The following is an 18,494-nucleotide window of genomic DNA, read 5'->3' as shown; positions in this document are numbered from 1 at the left end:
ACTACTACCACTTACCTCTTTCAAAAGGATCTGGTTTTCAGCTTTGTACTGCTGCTGTTTTAAGCTTTTGCTATTTCTAAATTCAGTTAAATCAATCATTGTCTTCGGTTCAAGGCCTAAAATAGACAGCAATATGATTAAAACTTTACCAACATTCAAATGAACTATAAAAACTTCATATAGCAACTGGTTATTATCAAACAACTGGTTATAATTTATTTATCAAGCATCATTGGAGAATGGGATACTTTTTTGGCAAGAATTTTCCAGATATTTGAACTATAATACAAGTTAAAATTTTATCACAACTATTAATGGAAATCCTGACAAAAATGTATTATATCTGTCTCCACGTTTGGCTGTCACAGAGGTACTATAATGTATTAAAAACAGAAGCTTTCAAATAAAACAGACTTGGCTCAATTCCTACTTTTAACTTTTAAGCAAGTTAGAGGATTAATACTGTATTTATTTGCTTATTTTTGGCTTCTCGAGGGTATGATAAAATGAATACAAATAAAGTACTTAGTGGAGTGCTTGGCACATAGTAGTCATTATTAATATCAGTATCAATTATATTATCATTACTTGTCTTATGCCCCCAGTATAACAGGTAAGGTAACTTCCTATTGCCGAGCAGCTCTGCTCTGAAAAACAGATATCAAGATTGTCTCATGTAATTATAAGCCAAGATCTAAATTACAGAAAATCTGCTTACAACTATTATTTTCTTTTTGTTTCTTTGTCTGATTTTCTGTTATAACTATCTAACTGTGTAATTTTTAGAAACTTCCAGACTGAAGATGACTGTGGTCTGACAGCTCAGGTTTACAAGAAGTCTAACTTGAGGTCCTGGTGTGACTCTGGGTCCTACTTAGACACTCTTTTTAAAATAAATAACCTGTGTAAAATATTTACTTTTTGTTCTTCTAGAGAATAGTTTTAACAGATGGTCATTTTAATTCTAAGAAAGCACTAACTGGTATTTGCCAAGTATAATGAAATCAATGTTTAGATCTTTCTTTTCAAAGTAGCAATGTAGATTGTACTGCCATAACTAAACATTCAAATGAACAATTTACTAATGAAATATTTATTGAAATGAATATATAAACTCTAAAGTTATATTTGCTAATTACTTCTTAGAATCAATAGTTAACTTAAAAAACTCAACCAAAATAAAACTTAAGCAGTCTAAATTATAAAAGTCAATTACTTAAAAGGTCTTAAAAGAGATTTAAACAATATTTCTAAATGTCTTCATGAATTCATCTGAAATGAGAACATTTTGCAAACTAACATGGGTCACATGGGACCTACTTTTGTTGAAAAAAAGGGTTAGTATCTAATATGTGGTATTAACTTAGACTTTCATTTTTTAAGCAAGCAATTATTACCGAGGAGGCCCAGATTGATTAAGGCAGTTCTCCTGGCTGGCTCACCCACCAGTACTGCTTCTGTCAGAACAGCTTCATTTTTGTTTTAAATATTTTTATAGAAGGATCTGGGGGAAGTAATTCAACTATTTCAAAATAATAACTAAAAGAAAAAAGATGACTTGACAATGAAGGTTGAGCAAACTATGTATCTTAAAAGACAACTTACCCACGCGCTCTCTAAGTGCCTCATTTTCATCAAGAAAATCATTGATCTTCAATTCAAGTTTATTGATTTCCTTCGTCAACACTTCAATTTCTTGATCTCTTATTTTAATTTGGTTTTTACAATTCTTTATTTCAATAACAGCATCTTCTAAACCATATACTCCCTGAAAAATAGCCAATCTAATTTAAATATAACATGATTTATTTAAATAAATTATCAAATTCATGAATTTATTTTCTTATTAAGTCTGAGGGCAAGTGCACACATATACCTAAGATGATATCTACACTTTTTTCTTTTTTGCGCTTTTAAAAGACAAATCCAGTGATAATGATGGAAAAGGGAATAGTTGAAACTTCCCAGCTCAGCATCCTCACAGCAACATAACTCAGAATATTACATACAAAATACTCGGCAAAATATAGAAAAGGAATAGTAAGAGTGACTCACTGTTACCATCAGAATATTTTAAGTCATTAGCTCCCTCAGTGGTAATCAGATTTAAAGTTATCAACAGTACAAAGCAAGGCTGTGTTGGCATAATAGGCAACAAAACTGTCTCTGTCATTCATTTATCAAAATAACCAACAGTGTCACGTCTCCAGGGCAGCACAGTGACACAGATTATTGAGAGTCTGATCCTGCTGTCTCATCAAAGCTAATTATCTGGGCAAAATGCTTTGATCAAATGGTTTGAGAACATTTCTGCCAAAGAGTAAGTGTTACTCGAAAGTTTGAATAATTTAGTATAAAGCAATCATGACAAACTTTACCATAAGACACTTATGGAATGTCTTAAAATGGTACACAACAAATAGTGCAGAACGGTCTAACTATGATTGGAAGAAGTAATTCTAAGCTCCTTGATTGACAAGATAAAAATACATACCGATTCATAATCTTTTAATCGCTTCAGAGCCTCAACTAATTCTTTATCCTTTTCCCTAGCATCAGCCTCGGCCAGTTCAGCTGTTCTCTCAGCCTCTTTAGTTTTCTCTTCTAAACTTTGAAGCTTTGACTGAATTTTCATGAAACGAGTCTGTTGAGAAAGTGTTGAAGCACCTATACAATAAAAATAAAAATCATGAATTAACTGAATTGACTCCTTACTCCTTTAAATCATCGCTTCCAATATGGGAGCAGGAAAAGCAGTGTATCACTAAAAAAGTTTCTTTTTTAATATTACAATTTAATATTTTCAAAGTAAAGTTCTGGTTTTGTTTTATTAATAAAACAGACTAAAAAAGAAAATTTCAATAAAATCTTAGCTAAAAGTGATGGATTACAAAAGATTACGATATACTATTTTATAAAAAATGATTATGGCAAACACTGCTAGTTATAAGTTCCTACTATGCAAACACCCTTTTGTCTGCTGTGACAGACCAGAGATTTTTAGCCAGACACATGGCCACTTGAAATAAAGACTATGTTTCCACTTATTCTCCAGCAGTTAGGTGTGGTCATATGACTAATGGGATATAAACAGATAGGCCATGTGCATATTTCAGGAAATGTTTTTAAAGGAGAGGAGTGAATCTTTCTCCTTCCTCCCTCCTGCTAGCTGAAATATGGGTATTAAGGCTGGATCTCTAACCTTCTTATAACATGAGATGGAAACCACATACTGAGATAGGCAGGCACTTGATCCCTGATACTTGTACAGCTATCACACCAACCCTGAACTGTCTCAACCTTGTCCATATCATGGAAAAATATATTTCTATCTTGTTCAACCACTGTTAAATTTGATTTTTCTATCACTTACAGATAAGTTTAATCCTAATTAATAGCTTAAAAAGCCCAGCTTGTACTGTCTTACCAAATTGTTGCTAGGCCAAAATATAGTATTCCTATACAAATCATTCTTATACTCACCCAAAATAAACATCTACTGCATATACTTAAATACAGGCATTAGACTAGGGTGGGAGATCACACATATGTATAAGAAATGAGCCCTGCCCTCTGGAGCAAAGAACCTTGCTGGAGAACAGAGGCTGAGCTGTCCCCACTATCTATTCTTTTTTTCTACACAGTCCTACACAGTATGTTTACCTGCCTAGTCAGTATGTGCTCTTTGTCCCTTGCCCTCGCTTCCCCTATCTTGCTGTTTGGGAGGACAAAACTGCACTTCAGAATGAGACAGATGGAGGCAACACACTGGACTGCCTAATTCTAGACCATTATGCAGGTGAGAAATAAACTTCTTTCTTGATTTTGTCACCATTTTTCAGATTTCTGTTTGTGAGAGCTAAACCTAATCCTAACCAATGACAGGAGAACACCATTAGCTGCCATATTTACAGATTAAATTCAAGATATAGAGGGCACTCTCGTACACACACCTTCTGTGGGTTTTAGAGGTCATATGACTATGGACTGACTTTAGTGTCATTACACAAGAACTCTTTCTTAATTTTATAGTGCAGATCAACCACCACTTTCTCTCCTGGTGGCTGCAATATGCAAAACCCTTACCAGTCATCTTTCTAAAGCAGTTTAAGCTGCTGTAAAATATAATTCTAATACATACATAACACACAAATATAGAAATAAGTGGGCCTTAATGATGCTCAAGAATCCCATTACATATCTCTAGTCTGTTTATTCTTCCAGATGATCACTTCATACTTTCTCTTTTCTTCTTTCTCCTCAAACTTCTGATACATCTTCCCCATCCTCAGTTTCAGCTGAGCACCCTGCTTCCTTGTTTATTAGGAAAACAAGCAATCAGTAGAGAAGTTCTACAAGCTCCCAGTACCAGGCCATCTACCCAGAGACCTGCATCTGTGTCTAGACACTCCACTTTCCTTCCTGTTAGGAAAGATGAGCTCTCTGCTTCTAAGGTCAACTACTCCCCTGCAACACTAAACCCATCTCATCGCCTTCTCATAGTGCTCCAGAAGTTCTGCTCTCCCTCTCCTGCTTCACCAATTAATCAACTCTTTCTTCTTTAATGGATCCTTCCTATTACCTAGAAGCAGGATTCTTTCTTTTATTTTAAAGAGAAAAACATTTTTCTTCACCACTCTTTTTCCTTCAAGCTCCCACTCCATTTTTCTCCTTCCTTTCATAGAAATAGTCCTCAAAATAGTCTGTATATTTGGTCTGTTTCATCTCCACCCATTTTTTCCACTGTTAAACCTAGTCAATCACAGTGCTCATCCTGACTCAGCAGTAGTGAGCACAGCTGAGAGCAGCGGCGTCTTCTCCTACGGGATGACACTCCTCGTGTGGTTCTCAGGGATCCACACACTCCCGGTTCTCCTCCCGCCTCTCAGTCTCCTTTGGTTGTTCCTTTTCATCTCCCGAGCCTCCAAAGAAAAAGTATTACAGGGCTCAGTCTTCAGATTTTCGTCTCAACATTGTCTCCCTTGATGATCTCAGCCAGCCTCATGACTTCAACTACCATTTTTATGCCTATAGTTCCCAAGTGTGTATCTTTGCCTAGATGGTTCTCCTGAACCTCAGACTTTTATATATGTAAGTGCCTACTCAGATGTCTAAAAAGATTCTGAAACTTTACATGTCCTATTTAAGTACCTGGTGATCTCTAAACCTCTTCTTTCCATTGCCCTCCCCATTGCTCAGACAGAAGATCTTGATAATTCTTTCTCTCACATCCTACATCTGTCAGGAAATTCCATTTCTATCACCTTCAGAATAAATTAAGAACTGACTACATCTAATAACTCTAGTGCTCCCATCATGCTCTAAGCTCCCATCACTTCTCACTAGATTATTATAATAGGTTGCCCTGTTTCTGTCTTTACCATTCCTACAGTCTACTACAGACAAAATGTAGTCAAGCTATATCACTTTGTCTTCAGAAACTTTCTCTGGTGTCCCTTCTCACTAAAACAGAAGTCAAAGTCCTTACAGTGAACTGAGGCCCCATACGGCCGCTTGTACTTCTCTGATCTCATCACCTACTACTGCCCTTACTGTTCGCTCAGCTCCAGCTACAAAGGCTTCTTCATTCTTTCACATGCTGGATACATCCCTGCTTCAGTGCCTTTGCAACTACTCCCACTGCTTAGCCACATCTGCATGGCTCACTACCTCATCTCCTTTAAGTCTTTGTTTATGTATCTTCTTAGTGAGGCTTTTGCCTCACTATCTAAATAACGTCAACACTGCCACCATTACTTCACTTACCCTTACATACATACACACATACCCCTAGGCTCATTTGTTACTTGTGTCTAATTTTTTATCTTCAGCAGTTATAATATGTCAAATTTATTGTGAATAGTTGCACTAACGTGCCCTAAAATAAATACAGTATATAATGCTGTGGAAATATGAGACCACTGATTTGTAATTCAGCTTAAATTCAAAGGACATGATGCCTTAGACGAGGCAGTATGACTCAGGGTAGGGAGAATAGGATGTGACATTTAAGTTGGGTAAGGTAAATTAACATGTCAGTGAGTCAAATTACTGGTGAAAACCATCTACAAGGCTGCCATACTGACCAAAATTTTATCCCCTCCCATTCTTCGTTAATTATAAAACAGGAGTTGAATAAACATAATCAATTATATCACTATTTTTCTTTTTTTTCAAACAATCTGCCAATAGAGGTTAATGTAATTTTCTCAGAGGAAAATTACAGAAATATTTCCATTATTTATGAATTTAAACACTAGTTAATACAAATAGTTAATAATATCCTGTACAGTCTTTTTAACTATGATTAAATTCAAAGAGAAAAATCAATAATGTATCTATTGACATGACACAATTTTAATAAAAATAAAATACTTTTAAAACTTAGTACATAAAATAACTATATACTTATAAAATATTGAATTACCTTTGTTTCTTTGGAGCTCATTTTTCAAATCTTCAATAATAAAAGTATTTTTTTCCATTTCTTTTGTATATTGTTCTACTTGCTCAGTGAGCATCTTAATTTGACCATCTCGTTCCTGTACACCCTATAAAATGTTTGAATATTACACATTATCTCCTCATACACATTAACGTACATTTTAAAAGTAAAGAAAAAGGTAGGTTTTGGTTTCTTCAACAAGACTGTAGAATACATTTTTTGTGGGTCAAAACTATGCTTTTGAACTATTTTGTATACCTCATTTGCAGTATGCAACATTAGGTACACTAATGTCACTCTAATACTTAAAGATGGATATAATGACTAACACTCTGGCAAATGGGAATTCCAGAACTTTCTAATATTTATGACTTCTTATGGCTTCTTTTACTTTTTCCTCATCATCTGTCCATTCCATCTTTTTACCATTTTATGTTTGTGTTTTGCCCTGTGCTTTCTCTGGTACAAACTTAGCTTTCACCCCTGTGATACTTCATTAAAAATACTGACACAATCGTTCTTACCCTGCAAATACTTCCCAAATTCCCTTCTTTTTTTTTGGACTATAACTACAGAGCACAGATGAGGAAAATGTAACTTTTTCCTATGTGAATATTTTGGTACTAAAAATAAAACTTCTATAGAGTGCTGTCACATTAAAACCACATTTTTAGCTTATTTCACATTGCATAGAATATTTCAGCACTAAAATACAGTAAACTTAACTACAGAGTATTTATATTTTAAAATTTGTAACAGTGTTTAATAGTTTCTGACTATAATTCCTAATCAAAAAAATGTGTGTATTATCAAAAAACACACAAAATAATTCTATTCCTAACTCTAAACATAACTCTAAATTTACTTCTAATTTTTTCTTGGGACTAGATGACATAAAAAACTTCAAGACTTTATTATATACCTAGTGTCTCTAATTTAGGCAGGTGATAAAAAGTAAGACACAGTTTGGAATTTCATTGCCAGCTTTTTGATACAACTGGCTGATAAACCAAATTTTGAGAAGGTTTTACCTGTTGTAGAGCCATAATATTACTTTTATCAGCATCAAGCTGGGCATTTTTCAGTTTCTCCCTCAGGTTATATAACACTTGCTGATATTCAATAATTTCATCATCTTTAGAAGACAAAATTAACTGGAAATAAACAAAATATGATCTGTTTACATAAGAGGAAAATTAATAAATCATTCCTCACTTATAATGAATACTCTAATATCCACCATTAACAGACGTCAAGAAAATACAGGAAATAAAATTCTTTGAAGTGAGACTAGTATCAGCACCTATTGGCATAGTCATTGTTCCTTTTGGGTGTACAACCTGAAGTTCAAGTAAGAAATGATTACAAAAATAGTACAGATAATTTTTGCTTTCTTAGGAACTTAATCTTTAAGCAATCTCAATCTTTCAAAACCCATTCCTAAACAAGAAATTATAATATCTCTAAGCAACTACAAGATGTTTTATATAACTAATCTTTATGAAGAAAACACTGAAATGCCACCAAGATATATCTTGTGTTCTTTGCAAGAAAGACCAAACATCAAATCAATCTATAATTCAATTTATAAAATAAAATAATTTATTTCAGCACTAAAATACAGTAAACTTAACTAGAGTATTGATATTTTTAAATTTGTAACAGTGTTTAATAGTTTCTGACTATAATTCCTAATAAAAAAAATGTGTGTAATGATTTTTAAGACTTATTTCTAAAATTCATATTTTAAAAAAGATGTTTATAAACAAGAGTCTAAAACAGAAAAATGAGAATAGCTTTTTCAAATATTTAGACATAACACCCAAAACAAGTGTACATGGTTAGAAAATAGATCAAGCAATATAAAAGAGAGTCCAAAAATAAATTCAATCTCAACAAGAGTTTTGTATGTGTTCACAATGGATCTGTATATCGGCAGGAGAAAAGATGAAATATTCAATAAATGATGCTGGGAGTAGCTCTGTTGTATCCCTGTTGCTGATGGATATAGCTCTGTTACAGCTATATTGCACTCTTCACACAAAAATGAATTACATATACTTTAAAGATTTAAATGTAAAAACGAAACTAGAAAATACTGGAAGAAAATATCAGAAAAAAATTTATACTCAGAAGCCTTTCTAATTATGGTACAAAGGCCAAAAGCCATAAAAAAATAAATAAATTTGACTATGTAATACAAAAGTACTTCATAGCAAAAAATACTAAAAAACAGACAAGTGACGAACTGGAGGAATATATTTACAATATATACCACAATTACACTTGTAGCAATTTCTACAGATTTGAAAAATAACAAATATAGAAGGATAGTCATTAAAACATTGTTTCTAACAGCAAAAATCAGAAACCTCCACATTTCATAACAGGGAATCAAATAGATAACACTTATTTACAAAGAAAAATTACACAGCCATTACAAACAACAAAGCAACACTTTAGGTACTGATAATAATTCTTAGAAGACATTAAGCAAAAACAAAGTATAAAAGAAATATATATGCTATCATCTCAACCTGCAAATTTAAATATGGTAAAAACACCTATTTTTTCCAGAAGTGAAAACTTCTGGTTTATTGGTCAAACTTGGTCTGCTGCTTGTTTTTGTAAAATTTTATGGGAAAATAGACATGCTCATTCATTTATATATTATCCTTTGCTGCTTTTGTGTTTTTTAATTTTTTCATTATAATATCAGAGTTGACCAGTTATGCCAGAGACTGGATGATCTAAAATACTCTCTGACCTTTTCTAGAAAGTTTACTGACCCTTGACTGACTCTATAAGCCTCATTCCCATTGCTACTGCTTTTGCTTAACATAAAGGTTTTCTGAGCTTTCTGGATGATATCCAACTCCAAACAGCCAACAAGATTTATGTGAATCTTGTTAGAAACAGTAACTGTAGAAGTGACAGCTTTTTAAGATTAGATTTATTTATTCAGAGGCTTTTCAGACTTTTTAAAAAACACACAATCATCATAATCCCAGCTTCTCACAGGAAGGCTGGGGGATTTGGCTGCAGTTGGAGAGTGGTGAGGAGGAAGAAAGGTATGTTTTGAAAAGACCTCTCAGGTGACTGTGAAAGATCTGTTTCCTTTTTCCCATTCCAACCAAATAACAACACTTTGATCTGACATGGAAGAGAGTTAGGAAAACTAACATTAAACCTGGAACTAAATAACTAATGTATGCAAAGTAACTATGAGCTGTGTGAAAAAATTTAAATTTTATGTAGAATTACCTATTTTAGGTGCCAAAATTTTGACTCAGACTTATCAAAAAGTTGAAAGTATAACTCATTGATGAAGATGAGTGCATTCAATAACAAACTAGAAGGAACAGTTCTTAGAGATTTTCTAGCTAGGACATTGAATACACTTTTAAAAATCCCTAATAAAATGTCGTTAACTAGTAAAAGGCCTTTAAAGAAAACTAATAATAAGATATTGAAATCTAAAATACAAATGAAAAAGCCATTATATCAGTTGAAAAAAAATCACCTTCCACTCATCTACTTTTGCATTGACAGCTATCATGACTGGATCATCTTCTTCGTTTTTTGCTTTCAGAAGATCTGTAAGCTCCTGCACCTAAAAGGCAATCATTATTTTAAGAACTGTTGTACAATTTACATATTTGTTATATATGCATATTTACACATACATATTATACATATGCATTTATACATTCATACAACCAATGCAGGTTCATTATTGGAGCAGTTCTGTAGATAGAGGTGACATTTACAGGTTTCTGAATCTTTACAGTTGTATAATTATTTTTCATTCCTAGAAAATTTTATTTTAAAGTATTACTTTATTTTTCAAACAAATTTAATCCCATGTAAATAGTGAACATTGTGTTGATTTCTATGCTATTTGTAATATATTTATTTTAAGGCATAAAATTAAACTTTATAGTCCATAGGACTTTCACAAGTCATAAATAGAAAATCCCCATAATTATTAGCTTTGGAAGACTGCTGTATACACAATCCTTCAGGTACTGCCTATATGCCCTAAATGACGAGGATTAAACGTATGTATAAGGAGATTAGAGAAACACATATGGACAAATATAGTACATGGCAACATACTACAGTATAAAATGATTTACTACAGTATAAGACAAAAATTCATATCCTACAAAGTTCAAGTACTTTCTAGTTTCAAATAAATAGTAATGATACAACATGAAGTCTACACAAATAAGTTAGTCTAACAGGAATTCTTACTTGAAGCCGATAATGATCATTTTCTTTCTTTAATTCGTCCATTATATTATCTGTCTGATGTACAATAGCTTTCATCCTATTATATTCATCAGTCATCTTCTCCATTTCCTGTACAGACTCTTCTAGATTTTTTCTCATTTCTTGATTCTGAACTTCAATTTTCTCATTAGCTTCTGTTAAAGTCTAAGAAAAGTAAAGACACTGTGGTTAAAAAACAATTTAAGAAACTGCAATTTAAACAAAATGAAATTAAATGGAGTCATAAAGTCTGCGGGGGAAAAGAAAATTCTTATAGATCTTTAGTTGCAATTGTTATTGATCAACTAAATCAAATTAAGTATCAAGAAAATTGTACCTACAAAGCTTAGTTCTTAAACAATGTCTAAGATCAGCATACAAAAAGAATGAATTTGCAAGATATTTGCAACTTCAAAGATGCAGCTTATGTCATTACAAGTACATAGTTGTAGATTTATATTAAAGAATTTAAATGTAGGTTAAATGCTAGGTTTATATTATAATAAAATTAAAGATTTATAAGAATCATTGCCTTGAACTGGCTTCCATCCATTTACCTGTATTTCATCCAGATATTGAACAAGTTCATAGTTTTTTTTAGACAACTGTGATCGGTAGTCACTATCTTCTCCTCTTCTTGATAAAAGTGTTTCTTTTTGGGAATCTATCTGTTTCTGATAGTCAATAATATCCTGACGAAGCTGTTCATTCTGAAGGTAGACCGAACAATAGACTATTAAGAAACTATCCAACAAAATTTTATCTTCTCAACAGTAATCTTAAGATATATTCTTTTTCCCACGTCTTTACCACCCTTAAAACCTCACCTTTTTCTTCAGACGTTTGTTCTACAGAAAAGGACAGGAAAAGGTAATTAGAAATGAGAAAGCTAACATATAATGAAAAATAAGAATTAGAAATTAAAGAAAACAAAAAAGGTAAGTTTTAGAAGAATAAGATATTAAATTGGACAGCCAAAGAAAGCAGAAATGTTAGTGATCAACCAAAACAAATAACATTTTGATTATGTTAAAAAGATAAGAACTCCTATGAAGATGTACAATATACACACATTATTTGGCTCAGAAGAACCAAATAATCAGAACTCGTAAGACTTCATGAGAAACAGAAATTTTTAAAGGATGTGGGGCAAAGTAAGAGCAGTAAGACAGAAATTGAGTCATATATTCAATTAGCAAAGTAGCAAAGAATGGCTTATACAACAAAAAGCAAGATTTGCCCATATAGACCTAAGACATGAATGTAGTACTTAACAGCCTTTTAATTTTATTAATGTTTTCTATTTTACCTATTAATTTGTTTTCAATTTCCCTCAGACAAATGCATATCATAAAATTAGCCAGTTTGAAAATATCAGTTACTTAAAAGATTCCAGTTCTGGTAACAGTATAAATTTATAGAGACTTTTTTAACAAGTATCTTTGTATAACCAGCACAACTACTAAAATACTTTACCAACCTCTCTTCTTAATTTGCTGTTTTCATTTTCTGCCTCCTCATTTCGAAGAGCCAACTAAAATGGCAAAAATAAATAAAAATAAAATTCAGCAGTAATTAGATATAAAACCAGGTTTTCAGCTTATCAACTTAAATTTTAAATTCTCTCCAATAAAGGAGAGAATGTTTAACTACTAAGGACTTCATGTTGAACCAAGATATGAATTCATAAGCCAAAATTTTTAAAAACTAACCAAGGATTAGGAAGGATAAAACAGGTCGATCGTAAAAGATTAACACACACACCCCAAACTCTAATGAAAGGATACAGAAACAAAAACAACAAACAAATTAATTACCCCTCTTGTCCCCCATAAAGGGTAGTTTTCAGTCCAAGATCTTTATTACCTTGCAGTTCTTCTATGTCAGGGCTAGAATTCTCTTTCCTTTCAGCACTAAGTTACTTAGAAACATAATGGTTAAAAGGAAACAATCTGAAATCAGACTGGACTAGGTCTATGTCCCTTGCCTACCCATTTCTAGTGAAGTGTGAAAGTCATTTAACATCTCTTAAATCCAATTTTCTCATCTCATCCGTTGATGTAAAAATTAAGTACAATATATATAAAGTCCCTAGCACAATGCTCAGTAATAGCATAAATTATGAAGTGTTCATTCTCTTCTTTGTATACAAATGATTTCATTTGTGACTCTTTTCTTTTGTTTCCCCAAATAGGCAAATATTATAACAATTATCATGGATATTTTCACCTACTGTTTAAACTCTACCCCTCTTAGGGCCTTTCACTTTTCTGCTTTTCCCTCTTATTCAAGAAGATAAAATCTCAATGGTGTGCATCTATAATATATTTAAAAGTCTACAGTAATTATCCAAATGCAGTATGTGATTCTTGATGGAACCTTGGATATTGGGTAGGGGGGAATATGATGGATATTATTAGGCCAATAGAGGAAATATGATTATGTACTAGATATTAGATGACAATACTGAATCAATTGATATTAATTTCCGGAATATGATAATTATACACTGGTTATCTTGGAGAACAACCCTCTTTTTAGGAGAGACATGCAGAAATATTTCAGTGCAAAGTATCATGATATCTGCAATTAACTCTCAAATGACTTAGCAAACAGAGAGAGGAACACATTTGTGTGTACAAAGGTATTGGTGGAAAGATATAGGAAATGAGGCAAAATGTTGATAATTGGTGAATATATGAAGAGTATATGTATGTGTGTTTTTCTTACAATCTTTATTAAGATATGAATATTTTTAAAATAAAAAAGTTAAAGTTCATAATAAAATGTAAAGTGCTCTACAAAGTTTAGACATTTATCTCCTACCATCATCATCAACACCATCTGGGAGTTAGAAAATAGTCCCATCATGTTTTGAATTGGAAAATTTTAATAACAGAAATGTCCAGAACTTAATTCTGAAGAATTTAACACTACTGATATTCTTTTCCCTTTGTTTCTGAAATATCCTTCTTGATATTTGACCCTTTCTGTGCTGTTCCTTGAAGCACCTCTTCCTATTTCATTAGACATTTCTCAGAGATGGGCCTTACCATCACTTCTATGGCTTCAATATCTATTGTTGATAACCCACAAATCCTCATTATCCACCAGTGTCAACTAATGAATTCCATATCCACAGATATTCTTTTTTGAATATGGCCACAAGAACCTCAAACTCAACATGTACAAAACTGTTACACCTCTTGTGTACCAGAATTCTTAGTGAACAGCACTATCTACTTTTTTTTAGTGGCCCATCCAGAAAATTAGGTGTACTTGCCAATCTTCCCTCTCTGACAACCAATCATTCACTACATCCAATTACATCCACATGTCTAAACATGCCTCTGTCCCTTAATCCCCTCAGTCATTACTTCAGCCTATCATAAGGACTTGCCTGAATAATACAAATGTCCCTTTGCTATTCTTGGCTCCCTTCTATCCATTCTCTACAGAGCAGAGTAAACTTTAAAAATACAAATCTGATCATAATTATTCCTGTGTTCCAAATTCTTCATGGCGTCCTTTAGGAAAAGGCCCAAATTCCTCAGGAACCGACCTTCATTTCTCTCTCCAGAGTATCATGAATATTAAAACTGGTAAGTCAGGAAAGCACACTGGCTTTGAGCACAGACTCTGGAGTAAGTCTGGATTTGAACCATGGTTTGATACACATGGTTAATTGTGTAACTTTGGGCAATCACTTACCCTTTCTGTGTCTCAGTTTCTTCATCTGTAGCATGGGGGAATGTCACCTATCTCATATGATAAGCATCAAATAAGGAATAATGAATTAATGCAAATTAAGTATCTGGTATATAGTAAGGACTCAACATTACCTACTTTTACCTATATTTCAGCCAAAATGAGTAACTGTAGTTCCCTGAATTCACTATACTCTTACATCTGGGTCTTAGCCAATGCCATATCTTCTATTCGGGAATGCCTCTTCCTTAAATGCCATATACATCCCATGCCCCTTGCCAGGCTAACTCTTACTTCAGGTTTCAGTTTCTAGATCACTTTCCAAACCTCAAGATTGACTTAGGTATCCTCCTCCAGAGTATCCCAGAGGATTCTTACATCCTTATGTATCTCCAGAGTATTATATTATCCCTGTGTTACATTTATTGATGGTGAATATCATCGAGAAGCAGAATATCATTGAGAAGCAGAATATCATTGCTCACTGCATCCCTAGTATCTAATAGTCTCTGGCATACTGTAATAACTCACTAAAACTGAGTAACTGGTTAAGAGCAAAGAAGAAATTGACAAAGTAACTCCTATCCATATTCCATCTTGATCTTATTTCCACCTAGCAGCTGGAAAGGTACATAGGCCATATATTCAATTTGTCTGTGTATATGCCTATGAATTGAGATAGTACTCTGAGATATGACTAGACAGGGTAGTCCTTATTAGCTAAGGTTGTATGATATGAATGATAAGAAGTTGACTAACATATGGGTTACCAGAATAACAACAGTCCACAAAACCACACAGACATCCACCTAACAAGCAATTCTATTACTTCACATTTGTTTGGATTATTTATGATTATTAAGAAATCCTTAGGCCTATTACATTTTACTGAGTCAACTAAACAGATAATCCTCTAAGAGCTTATTTCTATTCTTTAGGTGGCATCAGTCCACACTTTTATTATCAGAGAAGTTGTGAAGCTAGCTCACTTTTACATGACTCTTGTAAATTACATTATAAGATAGACATAGCAAGAACAGGATGCTTTTCCTTACAAACCAAATTTTGACAGATTCTCTTTCAATAGCATATCACCTTATAATCATTGTTTTCTTAAAATTTATAACCCTCTATTTCCAAGAGAACAATGGACAAAAGAGGATTATTAAGATGTACTGCAACACTGGACTTTCAAAGGAAAAAAGAGAAAAAGCTTCTTGGGACCCGGGATGGGACAGTCACATGAGGATATTCTGAACTAAGCTTACTGACAGCTGAAGCAAGATAGAAGCGTTATTTTCTGACAGGAAATACAGATTTACCTGCAAAAAAAAATTTTTTTTCCCTCTAACTAAAGTGAACATTGCATAAATTTTATAAATAACAGGGAACATGAGAGGTAATAAACTATGCTTGTATATAAGATGGAATGTCATGATTTAAACTATGCATTCATTGATTTACAAATGCTGGGATTAACTTTTTAAGAACCTATATATTACATAAAGTGAGGGACACTTGAAAACAAGTAATCTGATCATTATTGAACAACATTAAAAGATTAATTTCCAAGCTTCTACAATAAATTAGTAAAATAGGTATCTTTTTCTCCAAAATAAGTTATGGCAAATAAGGAAATTATTTATTTTTAAATGCGTATTAATTTCTTCATACTATTATTCCAGACCAAATCATCAACTTTGAGTGAACAATTCTAACATACTGAGAAAAATGCACCTCCAAATATAAAATACTAATTGCCAAGCCATATTTACTTGAAGTACCTGATCCATTTTATTTTAAACATAAAATGACAACATGAACAGTGATGGAAAACTTAGACCACATTACACATCAATTTTCACATAAAATATGTAAATATAAAAATCAGTATTATTGCCAGTAATTATAAAAAGCATAATCAGGTATTATTTTTAGGTAACGTGAACAGTTAATGTTCACTGGAAAAGTGCCTTACTTGTTCATTAACTTTCTTTTCTTTCTCCAATTCCTTTTCCATGTCTTCTAATTCTTTATCCTTCTGTTCCAACTGCTTTTCAAGTTGGCGAATTTCATCACGTAAAAACCGAGTGTCACGTCCACCTGCAGACTGCTGTGCCATCTTAAAAGAATAAACCAAAAGTATAAATTAATCCCATTAGAATTGGAGATTTAAAGGAATCAATAAGAAACTGACTTTAAATTTATATTATAATCAGCATCAGATGTTTAAAATCATTAGCTTAGGGACCTGTTTTTAAAACTTAGGTTATTTAAGCTTTAGTTAGCAGACTGACAACCTCTTAAAGTTTTCCTGAGGCTCCCAGAGCAATGAACTGACCATCAATCACTCAGGCTGTGTTACAGCCACTGAACTACAGGCACCAGGCTAAGAACACAGGGGACGAACCATCTAGGTTAACGGAAAAGTTTCTTGTAGTGTTCAGTATGGTAGCCATGATTTATATGTGGCTAAAGAGAACTTGAAATGCGGCTGGTGCAAGTAAATAATGGAATTTTTAATTTTAATTGTAATGAATTTAAAAGTAAATAGGCACAAGTGGTTAGTGCTACCATACTGGACAGCCCAGACTAAGATTATCATTAAAATCCTGTGGCAGACTAATCCATTTTACTTCATATACCTGTTATTTGTAGTCATGGTCAGAAACATCAAAACTGTTGGTCATCTAACCTGTCTCACACTCACCTCTTCCCTCTACATTTCTTTTACTCCTCTACATTAACTAAAACTTCCTCACTTTCCCTCCTTCTCAAAGCTTTCCACTGTGCTCTCGAAAATCCTCTTCCATGGAAAAATTGTTATACCCTCAGCCCTTTCACTGAATCATCCTCTCCATCTCCTTGCCTTAGCTGCAATTTAGCTCCTTTCATCTACGAATACCTTTGGAATCCTTTCAATTGGGAGATGTTTGTTCTTTTGCATTCCACAGACAATCCAAGGTACTGATTTACCACAACCCGCAACTTCGAGGCTATCATTCCTTCACTACCCTGCAAAAATTCCAGCTGCTGTGAATCTCACATGATATTCACATCAGATCGATCCCTGCCTACTCCTGGTAGCACAAACTACCAACTTCCCAGTCATTACCTCTCAAAATTAATTGAATTCACTAAAACCTCCTACAGCCATGCCCACACCAGGCAGGTCCTTGTTCCAGCAGAAACATACTCTCAATTATTTCTGGAATATCAACATTCTAACCTCACAGGGCCCCCTGATCCTTTACTCCTCTCTAATCTCTCCCTACCACTCCAGTCTTGATTTCCTTGCCTATTTGGCAAAGATTTCGTAATCATCTATACACTACTTTCTTACCAGTATCTCCAACTCCCTGGCTAACAGAATCGATCCAACTTCATAATTCATTTAGTAAATACTTATTGATTGTAGTTGGTATTTTCCTACAAGCAGGATACACAGTAGAGAATCAAAAATAACATCTAAGTTCATAGAATTAACGAAATAATCAGGATTTGAACTAAACTTGTCTGACTCCAGATCTCCTAATTTCTAGCTCATTTCCCAAGATTTTTGAAGTTTTACCTGACTTCTTAAAATTTGACCATACATCTACCAACTCTTATTTTTAGATGACCTTCTCTACAACCTCTCAATTTCCAGTCACTAAACCTACAAACATAAAAGCTCTGTATATATCTCTTATTCCTCCCTTCCTATTACAAAGGAAGGTTCTTCCTCTTTCCAAAGGCTAATCCACTTGTATTCCCAATTGGCTAAACCAATTGTGGGAAGTTTGCTTCCCACATTCTCAAGAATCTCAATGTATTCAGTTCCTTAACACTACATTCATACTTCGGCTCTTGGCATGCTCAAAAGCTACTTGTTCCTACTTGTTTTACCACACCCCTCTGTCACTATTCCTCAAGTTTCCGCATGCCTCCACTTAGCCTCAGTTACTAGTATTCCTTCTGTCTACTTCTCTAGACTGTAAACTCCATGAGATTATTGAATGTTTTTATTTTGTTCACAATCGGATGCTCAATCCTTAGAATTTAAGGTATATGAAGGCATGTAATA

The 18,494-nt window shown here is 33.4% G+C and overlaps 1 protein-coding gene across 6 annotated transcripts in view; it reads right to left on the bottom strand.

Annotated features, from left to right (window-relative positions):
- Positions 1-18,494, bottom strand: part of CEP290 (centrosomal protein 290) — a 97,526-nt gene that overhangs the window by 76,276 nt on the left and 2,756 nt on the right. For 5 of the 6 annotated variants that reach the window (XM_057486885.1, XM_057486883.1, XM_057486884.1 and 2 more), the window contains 11 exons: positions 16,407-16,550; positions 12,201-12,254; positions 11,548-11,568; positions 11,278-11,430; positions 10,703-10,885; positions 9,969-10,058; positions 7,477-7,599; positions 6,428-6,551; positions 2,495-2,667; positions 1,606-1,768; positions 16-116 (listed from right to left, as the gene is read on the bottom strand). In XM_057486885.1, coding sequence (XP_057342868.1) covers positions 16-116; positions 1,606-1,768; positions 2,495-2,667; positions 6,428-6,551; positions 7,477-7,599; positions 9,969-10,058; positions 10,703-10,885; positions 11,278-11,430; positions 11,548-11,568; positions 12,201-12,254; positions 16,407-16,550 — 1,329 coding nt within the window. The remainder of the gene's footprint in view (positions 1-15; positions 117-1,605; positions 1,769-2,494; positions 2,668-6,427; positions 6,552-7,476; positions 7,600-9,968; positions 10,059-10,702; positions 10,886-11,277; positions 11,431-11,547; positions 11,569-12,200; positions 12,255-16,406; positions 16,551-18,494) is intronic. The other variant, XM_057486886.1, reaches the window with a different exon arrangement.

The sequence above is a fragment of the Manis pentadactyla genome, chromosome 10 (assembly GCF_030020395.1).
Source record: "Manis pentadactyla isolate mManPen7 chromosome 10, mManPen7.hap1, whole genome shotgun sequence".
Lineage (NCBI taxonomy): Eukaryota > Metazoa > Chordata > Mammalia > Pholidota > Manidae > Manis > Manis pentadactyla.
The sequence above is the reverse complement of the archived record's forward strand: the minus strand, read 5'-3'. Positions and strand labels throughout refer to the sequence as shown.